The sequence below is a fragment of the Silene latifolia genome, chromosome 3 (genome assembly GCF_048544455.1).
Source record: "Silene latifolia isolate original U9 population chromosome 3, ASM4854445v1, whole genome shotgun sequence".
Taxonomy (NCBI): Eukaryota; Viridiplantae; Streptophyta; class Magnoliopsida; order Caryophyllales; family Caryophyllaceae; genus Silene; species Silene latifolia.
The window spans coordinates 4,346,520-4,358,333 of NC_133528.1; the positions used below are offsets into that span (position 1 = coordinate 4,346,520).

The 11,814-nt window shown below is 36.8% G+C and overlaps 2 protein-coding genes across 2 annotated transcripts; one reads left to right on the top strand and one right to left on the bottom strand.

Moving 5' to 3' along the window:
* The first annotated feature begins 1,545 nt into the window (after positions 1 to 1,545).
* Positions 1,546 to 3,311, top strand: LOC141646842 (protein translation factor SUI1 homolog). The gene is made up of 2 exons (XM_074454815.1): positions 1,546 to 1,692; positions 2,821 to 3,311. The coding sequence occupies exon 2, from the start codon at positions 2,840 to 2,842 to the stop codon at positions 3,173 to 3,175; it is 336 nt and encodes a 111-aa protein (XP_074310916.1). The 5' UTR covers positions 1,546 to 1,692; positions 2,821 to 2,839; the 3' UTR covers positions 3,176 to 3,311.
* Positions 3,312 to 4,050: 739 nt separating this feature from the next.
* LOC141646851 (calcium-dependent protein kinase 19-like) lies at positions 4,051 to 8,730 on the bottom strand. Its single transcript, XM_074454823.1, has 8 exons — positions 7,818 to 8,730; positions 6,134 to 6,277; positions 5,882 to 6,034; positions 5,509 to 5,621; positions 5,227 to 5,394; positions 5,000 to 5,127; positions 4,547 to 4,646; positions 4,051 to 4,450 (listed from the first exon to the last, which is right to left on the bottom strand). The coding sequence occupies exons 1-8, from the start codon at positions 8,440 to 8,442 to the stop codon at positions 4,373 to 4,375; spliced, it is 1,509 nt and encodes a 502-aa protein (XP_074310924.1). The 5' UTR covers positions 8,443 to 8,730; the 3' UTR covers positions 4,051 to 4,372.
* Between the last annotated feature and the right edge of the window lie 3,084 nt (positions 8,731 to 11,814).

Here is an 11,814-nt window from a genome sequence, read left to right on the forward strand (position 1 = left end):
GTTTGACCCTAAATATTGTTTCATCTTATTATTGTTTATATTTATATACTTTTACGGTTTACTTGTCGATTGGTTGCTTCCGTTGCGCGTGGGAGATTGGCGCTAATTTCCCAACAGATACAACTCACAACCATTTTGGATCTGAAATGACACGACTCATGGCCACACGGTCTTTAAACTCGGATGAACTTGACTTGATAATAATTAATAAGACACCCGAAATAAACCAAAACCCAAATCAAATGAGATGAGTATGTAGATGACTAATTGAAATTGCAAAGGAAGCAATTGCAAGAATGTTAATATGTTATCGAGGCTCTTCAGCAAAGGAAGCAAGGAAGAAGCGAGTTTCATGAATCATGACGTGATAGAAGAAATTTTGTCTTTTGGAGATGGTTTTCATTCCTTCTCTTGTTCTTTTGTTAACAGAAAGTGTAATGTTGTTGACTTGTTACTCACGATCTCGCACATTTGTGTTCTCTAGGCTGTGGTCAATTTTTCGATGCTACTACCATTTCTCGTTGTATCGTTGCCTTACCTAGAGCTGTTCATCAAGTAGACTGGACTAGACTTGGCAAAAGCAACTCGACCCAATTGACCCGACCTGAAAAAGCTGACCTGAGATCCGAAGTGACCTGAACTGTATAACCCGAATGTGAACCCAAAACCCGAATTGACCTGACCCGACCCGACCCGAACAGAATATGACCCGAGCTTTCTTGACCCATATTGGCCCGACCCGTAAATGACCCGATCCGAAACCTCCAAACCCGAAAATGACCCGACAAAATATAACTCTAATTGAACTGAAAAGACTTGAAATAGCTATTCTCTATTATTCATTGACCCGAAAATGACCCGACCCTAAACAACCCGAAACAGATTCGACAACAAACCCGAAACAGACCTGAAACCCGAAAAGACCAGTCCCGACCCGAATTAACCCGAAATCAACGAGAGACCCGAATCGACCCGACCCAAATTGGCCCGACCCGTTGACCCGTTTTGCCAAGCAGTCACTGGACTGACCTGGACCGGCCGGTCTGGTCTGGACCGAATTTAATCCGGTCCGATCTCTGGGTTCACATAAAAATGGTAACCGGTCTCCGGTCCCGTCCAAACAAAAAATTACCTTAAATTACCCTTAAAAGTGGGACCCGTCCAGTCGAAATCCGGACCTAAAAGGTTTTGGTTCAGTCCGGCCATGTCTCACCTAACCGATCCGGTCTCCGGTTTTGGGATATAAAGTTATCCGGTCCGTAGATCTTTGCGGCCTGGTCTGATCCTGGATCAATGAACACCCTAGCGTTAGCTGATTGCCTAATTGCATTAATCCATTTTAATCCCACGTTGCAGTTTAACCCACGTTGGGGTTTTTAAAAGAAAAAAAAATGCATAATCCCGTGTACATATTTTCTCTTCAAAGGTTGACTCCTTTGTTTTTCAATCAATATATTCTTCAAGTATCCGAGTCTAGTGGAATCATAATAATATTAGGAAATATTATTCAAAAATAATAATAATATTAGGAAATAAGTTAACACCGACTTAAATATAGGAATTAATTAGTCTCTCGACCTTATTAGGAAATCTTAAACCGACCTCAATATCTTCACTATATATACACGACCTTTTAACCTTGAACGTTACTCAATTGATCATAAAACACAAGCTTCCTCTAATCTCTTCAAGGTACGTATTTTTTTCCCTTTTTCCTTTTTCGCCCGCATAATATCCGTCTCTATGAACCCTTTCTTTTTAGTATTGTATTAGGTTCCTTTTGATTTTTTGTTTTCATTGAAATTATAATTATAATTGTGCTATTTGTTATTTTAGTTATACTTTTGATCATGGATTATCGTGTACCCCTATATTTTTCCCAAATTCTAACATATCCTTGATTTTTAAGAAAGTGATATGACTTTAAACTTCTAGATTAGCTCCTAAAATACCCTAAGTATTCAATTTTGAGTTTTTTATTGGATACATATTGTCATAAAATTGGTACCTTGATTAGTAAATAAAAGTTTATATTCATAGATTTATGTATTTTGGATGCGTAATCAACTAAAAACACCTAAATATAGTATTTAAAATTGTAATATTTTAGGGTATTTGTTGGATAACTTATTGAGTTTACGGTATCTTGTGTGATTTTGAAAAAACCGAGGGTATATCGTACTCCCTCCAACTTTTATTATATGACGTTTAACCAAATTTCACACTTATTAAGAAAACCTTCACTACTCATCATTATGCCTTGGAAATAGTATTTTATAACTACATATTGATACTACTCCTGCAAAAAAAGAGTACTTTGCTTTGGAATTGACAACAGCATCTGAAGAATTTGCTTTGGAATTGAAAATTGAATAGGTAGATACAGCAAATTAATTAGGAAGTACCAAACGTCATATAATAGAAAATTTTTATAAAAGGCTTAAACGACATATAATAAAAGTTGGAGGGAGTAGAATTCAAGAAAACTCACTCTACATCGTAGAAAAACCCTTTTGCTTTTTTAAAAAGAGTTATTCTGTTCGGTTTTTTATAAATTTGTATTCAGTTGTTTTTTATTTCTTATGAAGTATATGGCTTTCTTCTTATTATCGAGTATTTATTATTCATTCATCGATCTATAATTCAAGGAAAAATTATAAACGACTCTGTTTTGATTTCTTATGAAGTATACGACTTTCTTCTTATTACGGAGTATTATTTTTCCCGATTTAAAAAGACGATTGTACGTACAACCGTTTTTTTTTTTTTTTTTTTTTTTTTACTCGCTCTAGACTGATTAAAATTTTGCTGTGATTACAGTTCTCAACAAACAGGTTACATGAGTGATTTCGACATCCAGCTACCCAACGTACTTGACCCATTCGCAGAGGACCAGTTGGGGGCAGCCGGAGCAATCGAGTATGTTCATATCTGGATCCGACAAAGAAACGGAAAGAAAAGTCTGACAACGGTGCAAGGACTAAAGGAAAGTTTTAGCTACGAGAAAGTACTCAAGGACGTTAAGAAAACGTTTTGCTGTAATGGCAATGTGGTTCAGGATAAAGAGCTAGGGAAGGTCATTCAACTTCAAGGCGATCAGCGTAAGAAGGTGGCCGACTTCCTTGTTCAAGCTGGTCTCGCTGAGAAAGAACAGATTAAGATTCATGGTTTTTAGGCTCTGCATTTACTTAATTATTCGAGTTTTTTAAGTTTGAACTGGTTTTGATTTCATGTCCGACTTATGGGCATTATTTTGTTTTGTTTCGAGTTTCTGAACTGGGTTGATAATAAAATTGGGTGTGTTTTTGGTACATTTGGTCATCTGAAATCTGAATGTTGTGTTGTGTTGTGTTGTTTAACTCTACTGTTTACCAACCTATGATCGACTAAAACACGAAGGTGACCGACTAAAACTCGAATTCACTTGATCAATTCATTGTTTAGGTCGATTTTGTCCAGCTAGTAATCGGATCTGAAATGCCCAACCAGAAACATTCATATCCAAACTAGCATTGCCCAAAAAGAACCGAACTCTGAACTAACTTAAGTCGATATGGAATATTAGCTAGACCTGGCAAAATTGACCCGACCCGAATGACCTAACCCGATAAGGCTGACCCGAGACCTGAAATGTATGACCGGAAAGCGACCCGATAGACCCGAAGTGACCCGACCCGAAGTGACCCGAAATGACCCCATTGAATCAAAATGAGTTAATGACTGAATTAATGCAAAATCATGACCCGAAATGACTGAATTAATGCAAAATCATGACCCGCCAATGACCCAACCCGAAGTGACCCGACCCGAAAGTGACCTGAGAACATGTTGACCTGAAAGTGACCCAATCCGGACCCGAATGACCCATTTGCCAAGTCTAGTCGCAACTCCAAGCAACTCCAAGCTATACTTGAAACATCGACAGCATACTTGAAACAACCGAATGACCCGACAGGAAAATTTGAAGCGCAAGTCTTACGCAGAAAACAAAAAACTCCGTAGCCCAAAATGACAGAAATCCATAATCTCGGAACCAAGAACAACTCATCAGAAGACCAGAACTCCTGTATTTGCTTATTTAAAGGCTGATTATCGTAATCAGAAACTCTTTCTTGTTCTGCAACATACTGAGTGTATGGTAGCAGTGACGATTTTCAAGTTTTACCGAGTACAACAAGAAAAATCTTCGAAAAATATCATTCAAAAACTTACAGCAACAGCAAGAGGAAACATCACTCGGAATACCAGGACATGTATATCAGGAATATGCACAAACTTTCACAAGGAAAATACTCAACTGGTAAAGGATGTCATCTGATCCGTCCTAAAGTAGATGCAAGTAATCGGCAGGTATACTACATACACAAGCTCACTAGATTAGCTTGGCACCGGGATTCTGGGTTCCGCTTCTCATCATAGCTACAAATTCATCAAAATTTATTTTGCCATCCTGCAAGTATGTTGAAATAGATTTAGCATTGTGCATTTTATCAGCCAAGAGGCTACACAATCGAGATGATCGACTATTGTAAAGCCGTATCTTTACCTTGTCAGTATCCACTTCTGCCAATATCTCCTTGATGCAATTCTCATCAGCAATCCCGTACTCTCTCATGGCTGTTTCCAGCTCATCTGTCGTGATAAATCTGAAACAATTGATTGTAAAGCACATCAGAAAATAGAGGTTCAATGTCAAAAACTCCCGACGACCAAATTGAACCAGTTGACAATTGTTCTCATGCAGCTGTCATGTAATGCAACTCTCGACCCAAATTATCATTATCAATAGCGTAATTTAGCCTCTTAGAGTACTGCTGTATACCGACCTCGCCAGCTCGCTGTAGGCGGCATCACATGAGGCATTAGGGTAAAAGATTGTTGTATGAGATCATATTCGCGTCCATTCATTAGAACGGATATGCTGAATACAGATAATCGACCCTAACAGTCTTAAAGGGATAATGGACGGCATAGATGTCAAGGAGAGTAAGCGGCTTACCCACTATTATCTTTGTCAAAGTACTGAAATGCTTTGTAAAGCTGATCGTCTTTTTCAAGCCTGTATCTATGCATTGTGGCTGTAACAAACTCCATATAATCTATTGAACCACTTCCATCTTGATCAGCCTGAAAGCACACAAATTATTTGAATTTAGTTGGAGACTAGCTTCGAGGATTCGAGGACGACTGCTTTATTCAGGTAAAATTGAAAGAAAAATCTCGTACAGCGTCCATAAGTGCCTTCACTTCAGTTTCTGAAAGCTTTGATCCAAGTCTAGCCAACCCCTCTTTCAATTCTTCATAAGTTATTGTCCCGCTACCGTCAGTGTCCATGTTTTCAAACATTTGTTTCAGCCCTTGGATTTCATCATCTGGAAGACTTTCAGCAATTACCTGTTTCCCAAAAGTAACAGCTCATTTGTTAAAGTACTTTACCATCCTCGATATCGTCTTAGCCCGACTCTCAAGCTCTCAGCACTTGTATAAGGATTTCATATTTGTACATACCTTAAGTGCTAGCTTCTTGAGCTTGTTCATAACTCTTAATTGCTTCATCCTAGTGAGTACAGCACCGTCTATTGGATCGTCTGGCGCTTCACCTTCTCTGAGCCATGGATGCTCTATTTCATGTTAGATTGGTAGTAGTCAGTTACACCACAATACAGTAATGCCCATATAATCTTTGGAATAATCGTGTCAGTGACGAATACACACTTTTTGGCAGGATCAATGTTCGTGTCATTGACGAATACACACTAAGACTTACAGTAGAAAAAACAATTCGATAAGAATGTAGAATAAAGTTTATCTTCTTGGAAGCGGGAATAATCAAGGTTTGGCACATTGATAAATAGCTTATAAAAAGAGAGAGCACACATACCAAGAACTTCAGCAGCTGTGATCCGCTTTTTGGGATCGGCAGTCAACATCTTCCTCAAAAGATCCTTGGCACTATCTGAGATTGTTGGCCAGGGTTTACTTTCAAAATCAATATGCCCTTGCAATACAGCATCAAATATCCCCTTCTCGTTTTCTGAAATAACCAACAATATCCGAGAAAGCAATTAGCCGAAGAATTTAATCATCCGTTGCACAACCTATTCGGCAACATAGAGGCAGAAGAGAACATTACCGGCCCAAAAGGGAGGCACACCACTGAGAAGAATGTACATCATGACTCCGGCACTCCACACGTCAATCTCCTTGCCATACCTACGCCGTAATACCTCAGGAGCGACATAGTAAGCGCTACCTACTATGTCCCGATAAACTTTTCCTGAAGGTAGATAATGTTTGTGTCTGAGTCAAACAATTCTCAATATGTTGTTTTACCATTGATCCACAAAAAATTGAAGTTTGCTAATTTTAGAGTCAATGCATATCGATAGGGTAAAAGATGGTTATAAAAATCTAAAACAAAAAAACAATCAAACTGTAGAAAATGAAAATAAAGAAGCAGATCCACAAATGTTCTACATCAGCATATTATCATTACTTCCCAGCCCAAACAACCCAAAAGAAGATATGCGCATCTTGTATGAGATAGTCTCAGATGTGCGATCAACCCAAATCCTTACATATTATTCCTCCTTGAACAATACGCCAAACGAACACATCTCACATGTAAGACGGTCTCCATGACCACAATACAAAACCAACCATCCAACAAACCATGGATTGCACGACTCGCATAAACACAAAACAGAAGATATCACAACAATCATCTACCTTTTTCAGAACCAACCACAAAATTTTCATCTAATCATTATTTCTGAAACCAAACAAACTCAAACAAAGATCACCTCCATCTCGTATGAGACCGTCTCAAATGTGTGATCAACCCAAATCCTTACGTATTCCTCCTCCTTTAATTATACGTCAAATGAACAGATCTCACATGTAAGACCGTCTTTGCAAACATTACAAAGCGAGCATTCAAACTGTACCACTCAGTCACTCACTCACACAAAACACAAGAGATCACAATCACAACAACCATCATTATACCTCCTTCAAACACAGAAAGACTGTCTGACTTACAATCAACCCAAATCCTTACACATTTCTCGTTTAGTTACAGGGTTAATAGACCGATCTCAAAACACAAAATCAAATCAACCCATCCAACAAACCAAAAACTAGACAACTCCCAAAAACACAAAACAAAACAAATCAAAATCACAACAATCATCATTATACCTCCTTCAATTAACACAGAAAGGCTGTCTCAAACATACAATCAAGTGATCAACCCAAATCCTTATGTATTCCTCGTTTAATTACAGGGTTAATAGACCGATCTCACATATAAGACTGTCTACATAAACACACAACAAAACTAACCCATCCAACAAACCACAATCCACACCATTCTCACAAACCCAAAACACAGATTAGATCACAGTCACAATAATCATCATTATACTTCCTTCAATAAAAACAGAAAGCCCAATGCCAGTCAAATCCTTGCATATTCCTCCTTAATTACACGGTTAATAGGCCGATCTCACATATAAGACCGTCTTCATAACCCCAATACAAAACACAACCCATCCAACAACCCTAAAACCCCAAACAACTCAAAAAAACACAAACACAAACACAATAACAAATCAACAACAACAACATCAGAGCCTTAATCCCAAAATGATTTGGGGTCGGCTGACATGAATCATCCTTTAGAACCGTCTATGGGTGAACGCACACCTCAAAATGCGAAAAAAAATAGAAAAGAAACAAATCAAAAACACAAAAAACACAAACACAAAAAACACAAACACAAAAACAAATCAAAATCACAAAAAACATGATCATACCTCCTTGAATAAAAACAGAAAGACCAAAATCAGTAACCTTCAAAACAGCATCATCATCCTTACTCCCCAACAAAAAATTCTCAGGTTTCAAATCTCTATGCATAACACCCATATAATGACAAACATGTACAACATTAACAATCTGTCTAATTACATTTGCAGCAGCTTTTTCACTATAATGTCCTTTTGCAATTATCCTATCAAATAATTCACCACCTTCACATAATTCCATTACTAAATTAACACTCATTTTATCTTCATATGCTCCTTTAAATTCAACTATATTATTTTGCCCACTCATATGTTGCATTATTTGTATTTCCCTTTTCATATCTTCTTTATCACTTTTTGTTACCAATTTTTTTTTGGAAATTGATTTACATGCTAATTGTTGACCAGTAATTTTATCAGTACATAAATAAGTTACCCCAAATTGACCTCTACCCAATTCTTTACCCAATGTGTAATATGTTTTCACATCTTCTAAAGGTTTGCCTAATATTGAATTCGGTTCGGGTTTTGATGGGCTTGGAGCACGAATTGATGGTGGTGGTGGTTGTGTAGGTGGGTTTGACCCGTTTTTGGATGGTTTTGATTGGTTTTGTTTGCTTCCACAAATACCCATTTTGGTGTTTGGGTTTTGGGTGAGTGATTTGTGTGGTTTTTGGTGAAAAGATTGAAACTTTATGAGATTTTGATGGAAAATGTGTGGAATGTGTAAAACCCAGATGGTGTTTTGATGCAAGAAGTGGAGGAAAGTGGAGGATTAGATCAAGGTTTAATGATGAAGAAGAAGAAGAAGAAGAAGAAGGAGTAGCGAAGATGAGAGGGGGAGTTCAATTTTAATGGAAGACAAAAGGGGTGACTGCGATGGGATGATAAGCAAAGGTGGGAAACTCAATAGCATTGGCATTAAAAAAAAAAAACAAAAAAAAAAAAAAAAAACAACGGTGAAATCGAGTTAAATTGAACTGATTGAGGTAAGGTTCACTCTTTTGGATTAAAACCGTCTAAGTTGGACTAAACTAAATTGGACTTAATGGAACTGAACTGAACTAAAGTAAGAGCATCCGCAAAGGTGGGGAGGTGTCTCCCCATATGTCCTCTCTCTCCTCATATGGGGCTCCTCATTGTTGCACAAAGCTCCCCAACATTTGAGGTTCCACTGTTTTTAGAGGAGCTCCCCAAAAAAAAAAAGTAAGGCAATTTGTGTTACTTTTGGGGAGGTTCCCAAATTTTTGTGTGTGAATTGGGGAACCCCATTGTTGCATAAATGTAATTATGAAATGGGGAGGGTAAATGGAAAAGTTAGTGGAAAATGAGGTGGACGAATAAGAAAAGGAAAGAGAAGATATGGGGAGCCTCACCTTTGCGGATGCTCAGAGTTAATTTGTGAAGGGAAGAGTTGAACTGAACTGAATCAAGCTGAACTGATTGAACTGAAATTAAGAACAAAAGAGCATGACCTAAGTTGAACGGGACGATCTGAATTGAACAGAGTTTAGTTGATCTATACAGTTAAGTTGAGTTAAACTGAACGAAACTAAAAGGTGATGAACTAAAATGAGTTGAAAAGAACATGACCTAAGATGTTATTGCATTGTACTTAGGTTCTCTACTTTTAAGCTCACTTTAGGTCGACTCATCTCATCTCATCTCTACTCGAGTTAATGTGACTCAGTTCTATTCAGTCCAACTTAATTTCATTTAATTCAGTTCAATTTCGTTATGTACAGTTAGACTTTGCTATGGCCGACTTGCTCTAAGGCCTCTCTCTAACTCAATAAGACAACAAACTTTAGGACAGTAGTAAGTAGAGCAACTCAACGGTCTCGAGACCTTAACCAAACCTAACCAATAACATTAACCCAACGGACCAATATCTACACATAATTAATCACAGGAACTGATTAATGAAAGCATGTGATATTAGGGCAAACAATGTGAAAAAAGTTTAGTTTATGTCGTTTTACGTAAGTTAAGGTGGGACATTAACGTGTTAATTGCTCTACAAAAGACACGTTCATTGTATAATTAAAGTAATTACATTATTATAAAATTGACATTATTAATCTTAAGTTTAAGATGAATCAACTATCATATTACTTGTGTATATATATAAGATAAAAGTAGAGTTTATATCATAAACTTGATATAAACTCTACTTTTATCTTATATATATATACACAAGTATATTAATATTTGACATGTCTTAAACTTAAGGCAAATAATATCCCATATCCCCGTTTATTATGGTAATAAAATTTAAGACAGGTAATACCGTTTTAACAAAATTTAGATATGGGATACTATGGTTGTTTGGTTGATCAAAAAACTTAATTTTCCTAGGAAAATACAATTCATGGGAATTAAGTTCCCTCATCCAATTCGGGTGAATTTCGGAAAAGTGTTTGGTTGCTCATATAAGAATTAAATTCCACAGGAACTTTCAATAACCAAGGGGAGAGTAGATAAGCAACTTCCTATATTATGTAGGCATTAGAAGTTCCTGAGAAGTTCTAATTCCTACATTTTCCAAAATTTATGGTAACCAAATAACCCAGGTTTTTCAAAATCATGGCATTTTCCAATGCCTATGTTTTCTAAGTGGCAACCAAACAGTAAATGAAAGGTTATCAATCCCTTTCCCTTCATTACTCTGAGAGTCTGACCCACGTTACTCACTCAAATGTAGCCACGAATTATTCTCGACTTTTGCTGACACAAATTCATTGCTCAAAACCAATAATTGGGACTTTGTAAGATCTCTCTTAAAATAATCTTAAAATAGATACATTCATTTTAAAGTTAAAACGGTAAAATAGTATCTCATTTATATAAATGAGACGAATATTTCGTTCTTCCCTAGCCATTTTTTTTTTTTTTTTGACATATTTGACCTATCTTAAATTTAACATAGATACTTCGGTATTAATCAGGGATATATGACGTAAGAGAGACATTAGGAGTTATTTTCATTAATCACAAAATCTCATTGAAGACGACACGTATCCGTCACTTTGGAGTGACGGATACCATTTCCTCTCACAAATGACCCAAATAGAGGAGAGAGGAAAGCACATGGGGTGCCCCCACCTTGTCCTCCTATCCGTTTTGTGAGTGACATTACCCGTCACTTGCTCCGACCCGTCTCCAGCAAGATTAACTTTTCATTAATTCGTGGGACAAGCATTTACATATGAGTCATGAGATTTGTACTTGATGGAGCAAGAGCTATGTTGGAGTTAAAGTTGGTTGAAGTGGCCGACCTTGGATTTTGAATTTAGCAAGACTGATTTTTTTTTCAAGTGGCAAATGATAGAGGTAGAATATGAACTAAGCAAGGTAAATGGCAATAAAATTCAAAAATTTTACCTATATGTTATGTTTAATGGATAATAGATGGAAGGAAACAAAATGTAAAAGCAAAAATGAGAGATGTTTTATTGATATTGGGAAATTGTAAATTTCGGATACATAACACAAAAGTTATGATATGCATAACTGGGAGGGCGAAACAAATAGGGTAAACAAAACTCCCTAAAACCTAATCAGAATCATGAAAAAAATAAAACGCACGTTCGAAATGACAAATAATGGCAAGCAGATTTAAGACATTATTTAATACTAAAAAATTTCAAAAATTTCATCCTTTTATCATCGGTTCTCTCCATGTGAAAAACACATTAATTATGAATAATGTGAACATGTATAACATAAATAACAAACATGACGATGACAGTTAGTAATTTGTCGACGACGAATAGCAATTGTGCTGATAAATTGATGTGAAAAACATAACTTAATACTCTTTTCGCTAGCCCTAACAAAACATGTCAACCGGCCGGATCAGTTTGGGCCGGCTCATCTTCAGGTTTAAGAGAATTCGGGCAAACCGAGTCGGGTCGATTCGAGCTCAAGTCATTTTCGGGTCTATTATTATCATGTTATTTAAGATTAATGGATTGTGTATTTGTGTGCAATAATAATCATTCAG